A 19,181-nucleotide genomic window follows, 5' to 3' on the forward strand; every position below is an offset into this window, starting at 1 on the left:
GGGAAGGTAGAATTTCAAGGTAAAATTTGTTCTAGGGTTTAGAAGCAGCCTTTCGAGGAGCCGAGAGACAATTGGGGGGGGGCCTCCCTGGTGGCACAAGAGGTTAAAATGCAACTTATGAAGCAATCCGCAGCCTCTACAGCACGGAGTTCGATCCACGGCCGGCCAGGGAGCAACCCACATGGCGCAGCAGACCTCTCCTGTCTCGCCTGCTGCTCCCCTCAGCAGCATATTTCAGTCAATCTGCCTGTTCTGTTCCCCACTCTGTCTCTGGTGAATCCTCTCATCCCCCACACCTCTGGCCTGTACCCCAGCTCTTGTATGCATAATCTTTTTTTTTTAATTAAAAAAAAGATAGACATGGTAACCCTGAAGTGCATGGATGGGAAGAGACAACATAAGAAGGTGGGCACAGAAGTGATAAGAAACTCTGTGTCTAGGGAGCCACCCTCATAGGTGAGAAATGAGGGGCATGAGTGACATGGGTGGGCTTGGAAGCTGGAAAGAGATCGTAGTCACCTTTAGGCATGCCAAGTGCAAGAAGGATGGCTCCTGGGGTCCTGTATCAGCCTTCTGGTGGAATCAAGATGGCCCTACCATTGTCTCAGGCTCGCACAGTGGTTGCTATGGAAATTGATTGTAAGTAGGCTCAGGTGTCAAAGACAACAAGCCAGCAGAAAGAATCAGGAGGCTGGCATCAGAGTTTCAGAGACCTGAGCTCCATCCCCTTAAAATCCACTTTGTGGTTATCAAAATGGGGTCCTATCATGCACCAAAATGTTTGGCCATATACCCAACTTTGGCCAAGACATGACTGAACACAGCCCCAAAAATCTGTACTAATAGATCCACCAAATTTAAAAATGGTCAAAAAAGCCACCAGCTGCTGAATTCAGTCCTGAGGGAGAGGCAGGCTCTCTCATCTATTGCTTATTCCACCGAACTGCTGGCTTCATATTTACTTCAAGGGGCTTGCAGTGGCCCCGGAGGTACTTAGCAATTCTAGTCCCGTGTTTCAAGCCAAAATTCATTTTAGCCAGAAAGGGTGCCTGTTGCAAAATGAGACTCCCAGATGCTTAGAGGGAAAATGGGGTCAGTGAAGAGCTCAGATATCCCAGCTTTAAGGTGCTCAATTAATCTATGCTTAATGGTTTAGGATATTTTCAACAATATAAATCCCTAGGTCCTACCCCTAGCCTCACAGACATTTTGACTTCTAAAGTCTGGTGGGGGTCTAGAAATCTGGGTTTTGACAAGCACTCCCCTCTGTTTCTTATCAGGCCAGTTTTAGAAACAGTGAGTGAGTGTGTGCTAATGAGTTAGTGCAAAGGTTGGCAAGGCTTTTCTGTAAAAGGCTGTATAGTAAATATTGTAGTCTTTGTCGACCACACATGGTAGCAGAGAAAACGGCCATAAACAATACGTAAATGAAGATCATGACTGTATCTGATAAAGCTTTATTCCCAAAAATAGGGGCCATAGTCGACTGGCTCCTTAAGCATGTTCCTTGCTTTTCCCCGGTACCACATTTGCATTTTGACCACGTCCTTCCCAATTTTCCATATTTTAATTCAAATAAGTCACCTTAATAGGCCCCATAGCTGAGTTTTGAGGACGTTTTGGGATTGGGAGACCTCTGACAGCCCCTTGTGTTGCACTGAAAAGCAGGCATCACCTGTGTCTAAGCACAAGGCTAGATGTGACTCCGTGACATTTGGCAGAGACCAGCTGGCAATGAGTGAGTCACCATCAACGATTAAGGCTGGAGACTGAGAATAGGATGGAGTCTTAGAGACCAGCAGGACAAGGGTCAATGAGGAATGAGGCACAAACAAGCTGAAAATAACTCTAAATCAGACACCGGAAATGATTTTTACCCCTGAAAAGATTGGCAATTCCGTTTCCTCCTTCATGACTCTGTTCCTATAAATATCGGAATCTTTTGTTTATAGTGGAATCTCTAGGACAGGCTCTAATCTTGCACTCTTGATAGAGAGAACAAGGAGTCCATCCCCTACGCGTATGTGAATACATAAAAGATAGCAGTTGGGGTCCTTCCTATGTTCAGATCCATTAATAGGACCAATGTAGAACCAGATCCAGAATCAGTGGATGAAAGACAAGAATGGACTTCCACCTTTAGACTCAGGAAATCTGGATTCTGGTTTCAGTTCCACTACCATACGTGATACTTTGAGTAGATCATATCCTCTTCCCAGGCTTCTGTTCCACATATAAAAATGAAGAGTGAGTGGACTCTGTGGCCCATTCAGGTCTCTAGAGATGCTTTGTTCCACATAGTGCAGAGGGGCCTCCAGTTGCAGGTGATACAGAAAAAGGAGTGGGTGACTGTCGGAGAGAATGAAGATTTCACCTGCCTCCTGTTTCTGGCACCTCGGGTAGAAATTTGGACTATTGTGGACATGGAGTCAAGCTGCCTGAACATGCTATAGATCTTTCTAGCTTTCCCCGTTCCTTTGCTCCTGCCACAGCCTGAAGCCCTACCCAGGATTTGAACACCAGGCTGGGACACACACAGAGACATTTCTTGACTCCCATGAATAAACAATTATGTAATCACTTTTTTGCAACAATCTCTAGCCCTGGATTTCATTGTGCTTTATTGTCTGCTGCCCACAAACTGTCCCCAACTCTCAGGATGAGACCACTAAGGTGCCTTCAACTCAGTGCTTGTCTAATAGGACTGCACTTTGAAGCCATACTGATTTCAAAAAGATGAGTATTTTTTTTAATTTATTTATGCATACAAGAACTGGGGTGCAGGCCAGAGGTGTAGGGGGTGAGAGAATTCACCAGAGACAGAGTGGGGAGCAGAACAGGCAGATCTACTGAGATACACTGCTGAGGGGTGCAGCGGGCAAGACAGGAGAGGTCTGCTATGCCATGTGGATAGCTCCCTGGCCTGGGATCGAACTCCTGAGGCAGTGCCTGGTAATACCTTCATAGTGCTGAGGCTTAACCCCTTGCAGCACCAGAGAGGCCCCTGGTCTGACTTCTTGCTGAATCCCTGATCACCTGAAACTGGTGCCTGATGCATAGTAGTTTCTCCCTCCATTATCATTTGAATAAATAAATGCCCTCAAAGACCTGCAGGGGGTAGGAGGAGGGCCTTCCCAGAATTCCTGCATTTCCGGGCTAGGGGCTAAACTCCAGCATATGCTAACCATGTGTCCTACTGACTTTGTGGGAGTGTTTTTAAGAACTAGAGAGCCTAGTTCATCCTTGGGGCATTTCTTATAGAATTGGATGAATGAAGTGGTGGAGAGCCCAGAACCAGAAAGCCAGGAGACCTGGGTAAAAATCCCCAATGTCTCTGTTTCTTAACAGTGTAGAAATTGTGGATAAATCTTGAAGCACTAAGCCTCTCTTCTCCCACATCTAAAATATTATTTTTACGATCCTCCTTCCTAGGGGCAGGATATATCTGAAATGAATAAGATCATTTCTGTAAGTCCTTTGAGATGCTTGTATTCAGATGTAATAAAAACTACCATTTAGATATATCTCACATTAAGAAAACCAAATATATAAAATTTCAGTGTATGTTGTTGCTAAAGAATTTTTGCAAACTCCCCTAGGCCTAGAGCATTAATAATGGGATCAATTTACCCAAATTCATTTCATAACCAACTTTTTCAGAACATAACAATCATGCAAGGAAGCACTTAGCACAGCCTTGCACCTAGGAGGGAATCAATATTTATTGGCTTATTGATCAGTAAGGCAGAGGCTACCTGTACTGAGATATCTTAACTCTGACATGGCAAAGGTCAGGTTTTTGCCAGGGATGGAGAACTGACCAGCCCTCTGTTCTTTTCCAGTCCCCCAAATCTGCCTTCATCAGTGCTGCTAAGAAGGCCAAGCTGAGATCCAATCCAGTGAAGGTCCGATTTTCTGAGCAGGTGGCAGTTGGAGAAACAGATGCAGTAAGTACAGCTTCAGCTCTTATTCCTCTGCCCTTGGTGAGTCCAGCCTGGCCGTGTAGGTCTCCCTTTGGTGTGGTTGTGTTATAGGGCAGGAAGAGGGGCACCCCAGACCCCACAAAACTGCCTACTCTAAATGGGTTCTGCCATTTGCCGCATTAACACAAAACATGAGACTTTAATGGGAAGGAACTTTAATACAATTAGTAAACAATACAGGAAAGGCAAAGAATCTAGTTTTTAAATCAAACACCCAAAGTTACCCGTCCCCCCGTGGGTAAAACTCCATCCAAATGGGATCGGCCCAGAGCAAGGCCCCAAAGCCTGCCCCAAGTCCAAAGCATCTTCCAGTGGGGACCCACAGAAAAGGGTCAGAAACAACCAGACAAGCCCGGAAGGAGAAGAGCAAAATCAAAATCAAGATAAAAGCTGTCATTGTCACCTCCCCACGGGTCTCACCCACATCTGTGTCCCCCAGTCCATGACTAAAAGACAAGCGCAGTTTTTTTACGTGTCTCTAGGCTCCAAGAGCCTCCACCAGGTCTCCTTCTGGCTCCATCCTGCTTCCTTCCTCAGTCTCCTCTGCAGCTTCTTCTCTCCCTGCTCAGCTCCACCCTCCTTTTGGGTGGGGCAGGAAACCTGGAACCTTCCTCTTTTTGGGGGACCACCCTGTTACAATTGTTCATCTGCTGCTCCTCAGAGTGAACAACATTATGAAGGACTTGGAGGGGGAGGACCCCAGGGTCCAGGGAGGGTAGTGAGTGAGGGGAGGCATCCACAGGGGCCCTGGGCATAGTCTGGGGGAAGGGATATGTATCAGTTCACCCAACACAGTGGCCTAAGCTCAGCACACGTGCTCTGTAAACATCTTTTGGCTACTTGATAGAAGCAGGAAGGAAGTAGTGGTTTTCTGAAGATCTGGAGGAAGAGTGGCTGGTATAATTGAGCTCTCTGGAACAATTGAGCTGTTCACATTGAAGTGATCCTACAACTCCACATTTTACTAGAGGAGATCATGCAGCAGTGTGTGAAGCAGCCTAGGGGAAATGATACAGGTACTCATGAAGTCATGGAACTTTTATTAGGCACCTGCTGTGCTCCTAACCCCACAGCAAATGCAGAATAAATACCTACTTTCTGCCACTGCATTCCTCTCTGTGATGTTGGGGGCGACAAGTGGTTCAGATGGAGACAACAGGGACTCCACTGCCCGGTGGCATAGCTTCGAGGGGCAGGTGATGTTTGTCAGTCCATGCCATGAAACTGCCAACATAGGGGGTCATGGCCAGCTGCAGTGTTTCTCACTGCTTTGTGGGATTTACATGAGCCGAGCTGTCTCCTCCAGATGAGCAAATAAGAAGAGGTGGGCGGAGAGCAGAAAGATAAGTGTTCAGCACTCATAGATTGTGGCCAGAGTGCCCTTGGAATCCAAGGAAGTTGGTGATGTCCCAGTAGGGTGGGGGATGTGGGAGGGTAGGCAGATCTGACAGGCACTGGTGTGCTTTTGCAGCCTATGACGGATGTTTGTGGGGTTTGTGCACTGAGGCACAGCTGCAATTGAGAGAAGCTAGCAGACATAGTGTAAGCAGGAAATCAGTGGGGGTGGGGTGTCAGGCACCTCTATAGTTTGTTGAGGTAGGATAGGGATAGAGCGAGGCTGTCTTCCATCTCTACTTCCGTGACCTTCCCCAATCTAGGCCCATGCCCTTCCTCTTATCCATTCCTCTTCCAGGAAGGTTCTGGAGCCCATGGGACTACTGGGGGGCCCCCACTAGGTAAACCATTTGAATAATTCATTGGGGTTTGGGCTTCAAGTCAGTCTGGCAGAAGAGGTTGGAGAGCAGCAGGCATTGGTGGGCACAGAGGAAAGTGAGCAGCATGGAGTCCCTGCAGATCAGGTGAAGTAGACCCTGAGGTCCCAGTCACTAAGGGAACATTTGTGTCCTGCACCCTTGAAAATCCAGAGGAAATGTGACTTGAATTTGGAAAGTACAGACAGGCGCCCCCATCCCATCTCCACATTGCAGAGTAAGTCACCAAGGCGGGCCACCCAGGGAACAGCCATCCAGCTACCTCCCCCCTTCTTCCCCTCCTTCTCCTCCCTTCCCCACTCTGCCCTTCCTCACAGGCCTCACACACAGCCCTCACTCCAGACCAATCTGACCGCAAATGCCACAGAATAGCTAAGACCCACCAGGGCCTCTTCTCTCGCTCCTGGACAGGCCACCAGGTGAGGCTCTTGTCTGAGAGACAAATATCAGTCCTCCACACTTGCTGTACCCAGGAAATTACCTGATGTCCCAACAGCGCCCCCACCCTGCCCCCACCAGCAGCTTCGATGATAGCAGTGTCACCCGTGGTAGGCACCTGGCGGAGTCCAGGCCCAGGTGATCCCAGGCCGTCCTATCATCCCTCTCCCTTGTGTTCCAGGCCTTTATTAAGCAGCCAGTGCAAAAATAAATCCTGTGGGCGTGCCTTGCCAACTCTATTTTTAAGCAAAATCAATTAAGTAATTATCTGAGTCCAACCCAGTGTGCTAAATAAAACCTGCCACCGCTGAGCGTCATCAGTCTGGGGATCCGGGGCCTCTGGGCTTGGCAAGAGCAAGGCATCTCTGGATCGGGGAGAGAATCAGCGAGTCATGCTTTTGCAACTATATATCCTATTTCTTCCCCACTGTGCCTTGACTCCTGACTCCCCACTGCTGCCAACTGCACCCCGACCCAGGTGGACTTGCTCGATTCTGTTTTCACACTTTCTCCCTGACAGTCTCTGGATCTGTCGGACGTCTGTACACACCGTCGCCTTCAAAATCTAAATCCAGTTCACCTCACAAGGATAGCTTCACTGCCTTATTTTTATAGCATATTCTGTTTTTTATTGAGGTGACATTGCATTATAACATCATATATGTTTCAGATGTATATCACTGAAAATCAACATGTGTCGATACTACATTAAGTTCACCTCTAAAAGTCCGGTTCTATCCATCACCCTACAGTCAACCCCCTTCTCCCTGAAACCTTATCTTATAACTGTTTGGTTGCTTGGTTTTATAATTGTTCTTCAGTGGACTCATGTGCATGTGCCAGTGTCACTACCACAAGAGTGTAAGACCAGACCCAAATCCTCTCTTTTTACCTTTTTTTTTTTTTTTTAGGATTTATTTATTTATGCATACAAGAACTGGGCAACAGGCCAGAGGTGCCGGGGGGGGGGGGTGAGAGAATTCACCAGAGACAGAGTGGGGAGCAGGACAGGTGGATCTACTGAAATACACTGCTGAGTGGAGCAGCAAGCAAGTCAGGAGAGGTCTGCGCATCATGTGGGTATCTCCCTGGGCGGGGATTGAACTCGTGCTGCAGTGGCTGTAGATAGCTTCACAGTGCTGTGCTCAACCCCTTGCTCCACCATGGAGCCCTCTTTTTACCTTGTCCTCATGGGCTTAATATTGTGCTGGGCAAGCAGGAATGACTGAATGAATGCCCACCAAATTAAGGAATTGGCCATCTTATATAACTTCTCAGTTCCTGTAGAGCTCTAGACATTGGCCCAGGGAAATGGTTGAAGTCTCCTGATGAGTGTAATCATTCAAGTAGGCACATATTAAGCACGTAGTACTCATTTTGTCTGCAGCCATTTATTGAGCACCAAGTGTGTGCCAGGAACTCTGCTCAATATCAGGACTACAAATATTGACTAGGACATTGTTGTGCTCTGAGTTCACCATTTGATTATGAAAGACAAACATTCTTCAAAAATATCCTAAGAGCACTGAGAAAGGGATGTAGAAGTTGCTATAGGAACACATGAGAACACCAGGTCTGATGACCTGGCAATATTAACCTAATGGCTTAACAGCATTCATATTTAACCTGGGTTTGGAAAGATAGGAGTTTGCTAAGGTGAGAAAGAGAACAGTAAGAAGAATAGTCTTTATTTAATGATTATTTATTGAGACTTTACCATACACCACTCTATAAATAAACGAGTGCCTGAACCGGAGAAACTTTTGCTAAAGAATCATCAGGTGTTCAGAAATGGGCATTGCTGATGTTCGTAAATCAGGCCCAGTGCGCCTATTTGGCATGCTATTGGCATTTAGTGTGTCAGGGTCAGAGATGCTACGTGTCCTAAGGGAAAGAGATAGACCTGGATGCCGTACTGCCAAAGGTATACAGGCATGAGAGATCAGCATAGGTACCAGGAATGGCAAGACATGACTCTGGGGAGGCAGGCGGGCCAGGTCAGAAAGGGTGCCATGAGGGAGGGCCTAGCAGAACATTGGCATGGGTGTGGACATGACCGTGGTGTATGAGGCCCTGGTGAGATGGGAGGTGTCAGGAGATAAGAGCAGGTGAGTGAATCAGGCTCCTCGGGAGACTCCCATCCACCCTTACTGTGTGGAGGTTACTATGGGTCAAGCAACGCTCTAGACTCTAGAGCCTTGAGCCACAGTAAATGCAGGTAGGCCGTGACATCGACAGAAGGGTCAACTTTTGACACAGCCTGACATCTTTTTGGAGATTTTGGTTCTGGCCTTCATGCAATGTTATTACACATTTTCCTTTCCTATTCTCTGTCCTTCCATGCCATTGGCTCCTTTGTCTCCTTCACTAGCTCCTTTCTCTTCCTTTCTACACCCCTCTTCTGACCTCCCTCCTCCTAAATGCTCCCCTTTTCTTATTCTTTCCCTGTCTTTTCACAGAAAATGATGAAAAAGGAAGCCCTTCTCCTCATCCCCAATGTCCTGAAGGTTTTCTTAGAAAATGGGCAGATCAAATCTTTCACATTTGACGGCCGGACCACTGTTAAGGTAGATACAGTGTCTCCTCTCTCGGGTCAGCGTTGTCCTCTCCACAGCTATATACGTACCTGCAGGTCCCTGGGGTCCTCTGAGTCTGCACATAGACCCTCACTGTCCAACATGGTGGTCTTTGATCTCCTTTGATCTCCTGCAGCACCAGGCTGCAAAAACACATCGTCCTTGGATGGGGTGGGGTGTGGGAGATTTGCACTTGTGTGTGAGTACATGTGTGCACACACTTGCACGCGCACACACATGCACACACACATGCATAAGGGCACCTCTGCTTGTGAAGTGCTTTGCATCCATGTTACATGGAGTCATTCAAGATTCTGAGGAGCTAAGCAGTGTGAAGATCATTAAACCATTTATAAAGTAAAAGTGATTTATATTGATACAATAACACCTACGCAAATTTACACACAGAAATCAACAAACACAGTCTCTCAGGAGATTAGCTTAGCCACGCAGTGTTTTTTAAGTAACAACCAGATCTCAAGCACTGAACCAAGATTTGAAAAGCCCAACAACAGCCCCGTTGGCTGTTCCTTGAACGGAAAGAGCAATTACCAAGCTGCAGTTCTTAATGACTCAGGCAGGTACCTAAAAGTTGGTTCTCCTGATCCTGAGGAAGAGAGGCAGTGATACTACTAACCCACAGGTTCACTCTGCTCTGAGACAGAAATATTTGCTCCTGCTCCCTCTAGACTCTCTGTGGAAAGAGACTGCCATCCCAGAATGAATGGTTTCATGCAACTGAGCTGCCTAGACTGCCAGGCAGCTAAAACACCTGCCAAGAAACCCACCTTGACTTACAGGTGTCCTGAGATAACTCGACTGGGGCCAAGACAACCCTCTGAAATAAAAGAGAAACTTTTGGGCCAGGAAACTTTCAGCAAGAGGAGTTATCAAAAGCTCAGAATGGCCTTGCCAGTGCTCTTAGCTAGGGTCGCCACTGCCCCATCCCAGATGGTTTTGGCGAATTTCTCCAGATATTTTGGGTCACCCCAATGATTTGGCATGCTACTGGAATTTAGTGTCTCAGGGTCAGAGATGCTAACTGTCAGAGGGAGCAGGACAGTCCCTGAATGAAGAATTATCCTGCCCAAAGTGTCAGTCACACCTACGTTGCAAAACACTGGTGCCATGTTAATTGAACCCAGTGTCTATGGAAAGCCCTAGCCTGGGTGGGCTCCCCCAGGGGACACAAGACCAAAACACACTCATCAGGGTGCCCTGGGATGATCTCTGGGTTATTGAAGGTGTCAGTCTATATACAGGCGGGTCATTGAAATGGAGCTAGGCCACCTACAGGTGCCCAAATGGCCCTCCTACATGTGGATAGCTCTGTGTCATGATCCTCCTTAGTGTTTATCCATAGGTCAATGTGTCTGTTGCAGATCTGTCTCCACATTGGAGCACCCCCTACTCCCGCTTTCCCCTTGAAGGCTTCTCTAATCATTCTCCCACCTCACAACAGCAGCGCCATTGTTGCTTCCAGGTAGCAGCCCCGGCCTTCCAGGACAGCAGCGTCCCTGGGCTCATGAACTCATCCTGATTTCAGGGAGAGTGTTCGGGCTGTTCACTGGAACTTGGATAGGCTGCCAAACCATTTGTCCCACAGAGGTACCTGCGTGAATTGACAGCCTGGCACAGAGGCTGTTACACTTGTAACACCAGTTGGCAATCACCGGCTTGGCTGTCCACAATCCCAATGCAGCCGAACTGCAAAGAAAACCTCATTTGTCCCTGCCAGAGCTTCAGCAACACTGGCGTCTCTGTGACTGCTTGAATAATACAAAGAGATACTCTCAAGTACCCACCAATTTCCAGCCTAACATTTGAATGGCTAAGCATCTTTTAATGTTCACTGAGGGGCTTGTTTGGCTTCCCTGGCTGTGAGAGAAGGCGCCTACCCAAGCCCACTTCTTTTTTTTTTTTTTTTAGAGATTTATTAATTTATGCATGCAAGAACTGGGGTACAGGCCAGAGGTGCGGGGAGGGTGAGAGGATTCACCAGAGACAGAGTGGGGAGCAGAACAGGCGGATGTACTGAAATGCACTGCTGAGGGGATCAGCAGGCGAGACATGAGAGGTCTGTTGCACCATGTAGGTCAGCTCCCTGGCCAGGTATGGAACTCATGCTGCAGTGGCTACAGATTGCTTCATAGTGCTGAGAGTTCATTCCTTTGTGCCACCAGGGAGGCCCCCCCAAGCCCACTTCTTTCCAGCCTCTGGGGACTGTGGAGAGCTGACTCCAGGAACACTCTTACACTGGAGCCCAGCAGATGCCAAAGTCACAGCAAATAGATGGCAGGAGTCTCAGAACTGACATTTGGGCAGCCCCCACGGATGTGTTTCCAGACACCCTAACATTAAAAGTAGGGCAGCAGAGCAGACGGAGCCCCCGAGTAGTCAGATTTATGACTGCACACAAAACACGTGATATAGTTCCTCTGCACGGACACATTTTTCAAGTTGCTAAATTGATCGTCTCTAAAAGCCAGCTACCATCAAAATTGAACATTTTGCCAGTAACTCAAGTCATTCGATTTAGATTATGAATCCAGAAATAGTCTTCTTTTTAATCATATCATTGTGGCTTCTGCTTTTGTTAATGTCTAAGTAAGGAGTTGACAAACCAGAGTGAATGTTCTGACTGACTGGAGAAGGTGAGGGAAGAAACCAACACAAATGCAACACAAAAACCTAAATCAGACACAAATGCACTTCCTGAGCACTCAGGAAATAATTTGTTGAGTGGAAGGAGGGCAGGAGGGCCATGACTTCTTGCTTTTGGTCTGGCCAGGCCAAGTTCAGAAACACTTCCCTCCACCCCCTGCACCTTTGATGTTCCCCCAGGCTAGCACCTCATCATGGAGCACAGCCTGGGCTACCACAAAGGCCAGTGTCTCTGTCTTGTCTGACCTGCTTTCCCAGCCTCAGCCTTCACCCCCAGATCATCTTGCTTGGTGTCAGTCCCCTTCTACCATGTTGACTACTTAGAAGAGCCTAGAGATGAATGGTTCTCCCTCTCAAGGCTCTTTTCTCTTGCACAGGATGTGATGGTGACATTACAGGACCGTCTTTCCCTGAGGTACATCGAGCATTTTGCTCTTGTCCTTGAGTATGCTGGGCCAGAGCAGAACCACAAGTTCCTGCTTCTCCAGGACAAGCAGCCCCTGGCTTATGTAAGTATTTCCTTTCTCTTAGCGTGATAGCTTGCATGTGGCCTCTACAACAGAAGAGGACACAAGGCACTCTCTGGAAAATTCATAGTCATATGTTCAGCCAGTTCCCAGAAGTCAATAGCTCTCAACCAAGATCTGTACTACCCATCTCCAGAGGGCTTTTGGCAATGTCTCTTATAGCCAAAGAAGAGCATGAAGATTGTTAGCCTGGGTCCCTAGTGGGAAAATTATGGGGTGGTGTTTCACTGCCTGCCACTCGAATGCTGAGTTGAAGGGCAGTGTCAACTCTCCTATCTCCTGAACGCCCTGCCTGCTAAACTTTTCTGCCTCTGTCATGGAATTCAGCCTTGGCTGAAGCCTGTAATATGGAATGGTCAGCAAATGGAGTCTCGTGAGTCCCATGAGGCTAGGGCATATATGGGATGAGAATGGGCTGAATGGGGCCAAGACTGGGCTTCATACTATCCACATAAATCTCCAAGGTAGAGGAAGAGAAAGCATCTTCTCATTCTTGCCTTTGCCATATGGACAAAAGCTGGGAAAATTCAGCATTGCTGGATAGTATTTCACCAATGGCAAAGTGCCAAGAAGAGTCAAAGAGGCTTGTCAGTATTCCCAGAAAGGGAGGGAGAGTAGAAGAGGGGTGGTTGGGAAGAAATACCTAAATGGAAGCAAAACAAAACCCAAAACTCAGACACAAGAAAATGAAAGGATCTTAGGGAAGAAGCATTCTTCAAGTTTAGCTCTCAGTAAAATGTAGTCCAGAGACTCACAGCTTCCCACCTATGAAGGGAAGGTTGTTAGTGCTCTGTCTAGAGAGAAGTCCAAGAACCTCCCTGCCCCTCAAGAGAGCTTTTAGATCCAGTTGGTCTTTTGTTCCAATGTCTTTATGAAAAATCTCAAACAGACAGAAGTCAGGAGAATTACATAATGAACCTTCATTACCCATCACAACTTCAGCAGCTACCAACACATTGCCAACTTGTTTCACCTATACTTTCAAATGGGATTTTAAATCTTGGAGTTGGCTTCTAATCAACAACTTGCTCTGCTTGAGTCTATCTACAAGGTAAAGGCATTAGCTCTCCAGCAAGGAACGAGTTAAGAGAAGTTCCCAGAAGCCCTCTCTTCCTACCTAGTGTCTTGGGCCTTAGAACTAGTTGTTGATAAAGGCCATGTCCTGAATAAGTGATTTGAAAATTCTAGTCACCTTGGGTCAGAAAGGTAGAAAATCCCTGACTCTTCATCAGTTTCCTCTAAGGTAACCAGAATCACCAGGCCGGAGATAGAGTGGAAAACTGCAGCCTCACTCTAGCCCAAGGTCAGACTTGAAGAGACACTGAGCTGGCTTCCGCCACCCCAGCCACTAATTCCAGATCTCTTTCAGGTGGTGCAGCGCACGCACTATCAAGGAATGAAATGCCTCTTCCGAATAAGCTTCTTTCCCAAAGACCCTGTGGAGCTGCTTCGTCGGGATCCTGCTGCTTTTGAGTACCTGTATATCCAGGTAGAGTCTGGCTTGGGGATACATAGACAGCTACCCAATGGACAAACAGGCAGGCAGTCTGTTCTGCCATCACAATGAAGTTACTGTGTGAGTCACTCCAACCTGCAAATAGCTCTAAAGGCCCTTTCCTTTTCTGTTACCTTTGTAGACCATGGCCAAGTGTGTCGGCCTGGTCACCTGAGCTGACCATGGTTCAAAGTCCTGTCTGTTTGTCCAGAAAAATCTCATCAGCTTTCAGAAACAAGCAACCTCAGTAATGCTGTCATCCTCACAGGATCCCCAGGTTTAACAAATGCATGTGGATAACAGAGGTTCCCAACCCCCAGTACCAAGCTTCAGTCAGGTGATTCCCAATTCAGTTGATCCAGAAACATTTGTGGGCATTCACACTGGGCCGGGTACTGTCCTAGGTACTGGCAGTGAGGGCTGAATAAAGAATTGTCTCAGTTTCTAACGCTCATAGATACATGCACATACAAAAGACAGTGTTACAGGTACTGCAATGATGGCAGGGTACAACCCAGGAAGCAGGTTTCCAACTCTCCATGGGAGGGCGATGATGAAGGCTTCACAGAGGAAGTGATTCATGCACTCTTCACTTTGAAGGATGAGTGGAAGTTTGCTGTGTGCAGAGATGGAATGGCGCAGGCACCTTCTAGGCAAAGGGACTTGCATCTACAAAGACTTGGTGGCATGAAACAGCACAACAGGATGAGAGAACTGTGGGTAATTTATTACAACTAGAGTGCAGAATGTAAAAAGCAGGAGCAAGTGCAATGGGAGAGACAGGAAGCAAGTGGCGAAAGGCTCGGTAGGTCACGGCAAGCACAGGCCTAAAAGTGATCCAGGCCAATGGTTCTCGAAGTGCGGTCCCTGGATCAGCAGCATTAGCATCAAACAGGAACTTGTTAGAGATGCAAATTCTTGGGCTCCTACTCAGTACTATTGAATCAGAAACTGGGGGTAGGGCCTAACAATCTGTGTTTTCACATGCCCCTCCAGGGGATTCGATACCCATAGATGGTGTTTGGGAACCACTGCATTAGGGCAGTAGTTCTCAACCTTAGCTGCCCCTTAGATTTATCAAAGAAGCTTTGAAAAAAATGTACTACTCCCCCCCCCCCAAGACCAAATAAATGAAAATCTGTGGGAGTGGGGTCCAAACACATATTTCTAAAAATTTCCTCAGGTGCTTCTAAGGCATAGCCAAGTTAAAAAAAAATATGCTATAGGGTAGCAACACAAATGTTAAAAGGAAAATAGTCTAGTCAGATGAGCAGTTTCCAAAGATTCCATAGAGCTAAGGAAGTACACCAGCTAAGGAGCTATTGCAGTAATCCAGGGGAAGGAGAATGGGGCTGGAAGCAGGACCATGGTGGCAGGGGTGGGATGGAATTCAAGTATATTTAAAGGGTATATAGTAGATGGGCTTTGAGGGCTTTGACTTGGTGAGTATCTGGTAGAAGTGATGCCACTCCCCCAGTTAGAGAATATAGGCAATGGAATGGGTTTGGAGAAAGATGAGTTCATTTGGGAAGATGTTATGTTTTAGGTACCTACAGGACTTACAGAGCACTTGATTGGAGGCGGGGGGCTCAAATCTCTGATGGTGACACCTGGATGTCCCTTCTGCCCTTTCTCACACCCTAAAATGTTAGGAACAGTTCTCAAACAGCTTCAAATTCCTTTACCAGTTTAGTTCTCCTTTCGTTTATCCTAAATTTCTTCAAGCTTCCAGAAATTGACTCGGTTTAAGTATTTTGGAATTTTGGGGACAAGACCATGTCCACTCTTTGTGATGATATGGACTTCAGCTGTACTTCTTTTTTATATTGAACAGCTTTATTGACAAATTGCATCATATTATAAACTGCACATATTTAAAGTGTACAATTGGATAAGTTTTGGCATGTTTATGCCCATGAAACCATCATCACAATCAAGATGTTGAACAAATCTAACACGCCCACCTCAGGCACCTTTATAATTTGTCCCCCTCATCTCCAGGCACCTAATAACTTACTTACTGTCACCATAGATTAGTTTTGTCTTCTAGAGTTTTATTATATAAGAAAAATCAAACAGTAAATGCACTTATTTTGGTTTGGCTTCTCTTACTCAGAATTTTGAGATCCATACAAAATGTGTATCAGTACTTCATTCCCTTTTTATTGAAATTTGATCAACTTATACCATTATTGTAGTTTCAGATGAACAACATAATGACTGACATTTCTGTGCATTGCAAAATGACCTTCACAATAAATATGTTTGCCATCTTTTCTTAGCAACTTTCAAATGCACAATACCATTGCACTGCCTATAGTCCCCATAGTAGTTTATTCTTTTTTATTGTGGAGTAGTATTCCACGGTATGGAGTTATCGAAATTTGTTTATCAGTTCACCTGCTGATGGACATTTGTGTTGTTTCTGGGTTTTGGCTACTACAAGTAAAACTTCTATGAACATTTATGTACAAGTCTTTGTATAACATATGCTTTTTTTTTTTTCTCTTGGGTAAATACCTAAGCATGGAATGATTTGAACATAAGTTAGATCTATCTTTAATATTTTTTTTAAATTGATAAGTCTTTTTTAAAATTTATTTATTTATGCATGTAAGAACTGGAGTACAGGCTAGAGGTGCAGGGCAGGGGGTGGTGAAAGGATTCACCAGAGACAGAGTGGGTAACAGAACAGGCAGACTGACTAAAATACGCTGCTGAGGGGAGCATCGCGAGAGACAGGAGAGGTCTGCTGTGCCATGTGGGTACTCCCTGGCCGGCCGGGGATCAAACTCATGCTTCAGAGGCTGTGGGTAGTTTCACAGTGCTGTGCTTATTAACCTCTTGCACCACCAGGGAGGCCCTATATTTAGTTTTTTTAAAGAAATCTCAGTGCTTTTTTCCAAAGTAGCTATATAGTTTTACATTCCCACCAGCCATGTATGATATACTTCATGGCCTCATCCACTCTGGATATTGTCAATATTTTTTTTCAGTCATTCTAACAGTGTGCAGTGGTATCTGAGTGTGGTTTTCATTTGCATTTCTCAGTGACTAATGATATTGAAGATCTTCTTGTGTGCTAATTTGCCAAGGTGTTTCTTTTTTTTTATATATATAGAGGCATGTTTTTTATTTAGTTATTTGTTTGTTTGTTTTGTTTGTTTATACATGCACTGAGTACAGTCAGAAGCGAGGGAGGGTGAGAGAATTCACCAGAGCCAGAGCGGGAGGCAGAGCAGGCAGAAGGACCGAAGTACACTGCTGAGGGGAGCAGCGGGCGGCAGGAAAGGTCTGCGCGCCATGCGGGACCCTCCTCCGGTGGCCGGGCAGCAGCTGGGGATCGAACTGGTGCCGCAGAGGCCGCGGGCAGCTTCGCAACCCAGTGCTCAACCGCTGCACCACCGGGGAGGCCCAAGGTGTTTCTTTTTTTTGGTGAAGTATCTATTCAAGTCTTCTGACTACTTTTTAAATTGGGGTTGCTTCTCTTCTTACTATTGAATTTTAAGCATTCTAGATGCTAGTTGTTTGTTGGATATATTATTTGCACTATTTCTCCCAGTGTCTGACTTGTCTTTTCAGTCTCTAAATGGTGTCTCTCATAGAGCAAGAGTTTGAATTTTGATGAAGTCCAATTTGCCAATTTATTCTTTCATGGATTGTGCCTGTGGTGTCATATCTCTAACAAGATCTCTAATGCAAGATCATAAAGACTTTTATCCCTTTTTTTCTAAAGTTTTTATCTTTTTAGGTTTTACATTTAAGTCTGTGATTCATTTTTTTGAGTTAACTTTTATATGTAGTGCAAGTTATTGATCAATGTTCCTTTTTTTATATGACTGTCCAATTGTCCCAGCACCATTTTTGAAAAACCTATCTTTTCTCCACTGAATTGCTTTTGCATCTGTGTAAAAAAAAAAAAAATGAGTTTCTATATGTGTGGGCCTATTTGTTTATTCCATTCCATTGATCTACTTGTTTGTCTTTATGCCACCTTCACACTCTTTTAATTATAGTAGCTTTATAATAAGTCTTAAAATCAGGCAGTGTTTCTCCTCCAACTTTGTTCTTCTTTCTCAGAGTTGTTTTAGCTAGCCTAGGTCTTTTGCATTACCATGTGAATTTTAGCTTTTAAGTTTCTACCAAAAATCTGCTGTGATTCTGGTTGGGATTGTGTTGAATGTGTAGATTGATTTAGGGAGAATTGACATCTTAAGAATATTGAGTCTTCCACCCATGAACACAGTGTGTGTCTACATTTATTTTGGTCTTCTTTAGTTTTTTCTCAGCAATGTTATCTAGTTTTTAATGTACAAGTCTTTGAAATATTTTGATAGATTTGTCCCCTTTTTTATGCTATTGGGAATGGTTTTGATTTTAAATTTCCATTTCTAATTGTTTGTTACAAGCATGTAGGAATACAATTGGCTTTTTTTTTAAGATTTATTTATTTATGCATAGAAGAGCTGGGGTACAGGCCAAAGATGTGGGGGGTGAGAGGATCCACCAGAGACAGAGTGGGGAACAGGACAGGCAGGCTGACTGAAATACACTGCTGAGGGAGCAACGGCGAATCAGGAGAGGTCTGCTGCACCATGTGGGTTTCTCCCAGGCCGGCTGGGGATTGAACTCGTGCTGCAGAGGCTGTGGATTGCTTCATAGTGCGGTGCTTAACCCCTTGTGCCACCAGGGAGGCCCTACAATTGGTTTATTTTATAATTTTACATCCTGTAAACTTGCTAACTCATTAATGGTAGTAGTTTTTCATTTTGTGTAGATTCCATTGGATTTTCTACATACACGATCGTTTATGAAGTACTCCTTTTCCACTCTCTCCTACGCTGTAGTAATACCACTGTGGCTCCCTAGTCCCTTAGCTCATCCTGGTTCTACCTCAACAAAATGACAACTGGTCTAATCAAAACGGAATCATTGATGGCTGGGATTTTGAGCTCAGGGTTTGGGGACTGTCAGATCTTTGGCCAGTAGTTTGAGGGAACCCCCTTTAGGATAGGATAGCAATCCCCAAGGAACAGAATATCTACCTCATCTCTGAATCCATTTTTTACCCGAGGCTTCTACACCAGAGCTGGATGGAGAGCCCCTCCCAATGTCTTTCTTCCTTTGTTCCCATCTGAGCTAGTAGAGGAGTCTTGTGTAGTGAGGGGTTGAGCATAGGCCCCCAAGAAAATATGGGGCGGGAGGGTCTCTTGCAGCAGGAGGAAAGAGAGCATCAGCATGTCTCAGCAGTGACCTTGACATTCTGCTCCTTGTGCCTTGCCATTGTGTGCCTGTCTCTGAGAAGGTTATCCATTGTCTGCTGAATGAAATTATTAGTGTCTCTGAGACCCGAGGTTCCTCTGTTGTCCCTTCTCCAAGGGCAGAGCCTTCCTTTTCCCCTTGATCTAGAGTGTCTCACTGACACTACGTTTCCTTTCTGGGAAGCAAGGGAGTAGATCAGGGCTGAGGAAGATGGGGTTGGAAGCTATGTCTTCTTTAACTGATGGGTTTGCACTGCACTCTCTCACAGAGTCGAAATGATGTTATCCGAGAACGCTTTGGAATGGACCCCAAGCCAGAGATGCTTTTGGGCCTAGCTGCTCTCCACATCTATATCACTGTCTCAGCCACTCGACCTAGTCAGAAGATCTCGCTCAAGAATGTGGAGTGAGTTGTGCCGGGGCCCTTCAAGAAGGGGGTAAATAGCTGCATAGGGAGAAAATACA

General features: G+C 45.8%; 1 protein-coding gene across 1 annotated transcript in view; it reads left to right on the plus strand.

Annotated features, from left to right (window-relative positions):
* The window catches only part of FRMPD3 (FERM and PDZ domain containing 3), a gene marked incomplete at its 3' end in the record, with an annotated part of 59,508 nt that overhangs the window by 11,940 nt on the left and 28,387 nt on the right, over positions 1-19,181 (plus strand). Inside the window, exons 4-8 of the mRNA XM_084259096.1 lie at positions 3,843-3,947; positions 8,653-8,760; positions 11,811-11,942; positions 13,330-13,449; positions 18,986-19,122. Coding sequence (XP_084115222.1) covers positions 3,843-3,947; positions 8,653-8,760; positions 11,811-11,942; positions 13,330-13,449; positions 18,986-19,122 — 602 coding nt within the window. The remainder of the gene's footprint in view (positions 1-3,842; positions 3,948-8,652; positions 8,761-11,810; positions 11,943-13,329; positions 13,450-18,985; positions 19,123-19,181) is intronic.

This window comes from Talpa europaea (genome assembly GCF_964194135.1).
Source record: "Talpa europaea genome assembly, chromosome: X".
NCBI classification, from domain to species: Eukaryota; Metazoa; Chordata; class Mammalia; order Eulipotyphla; family Talpidae; genus Talpa; species Talpa europaea.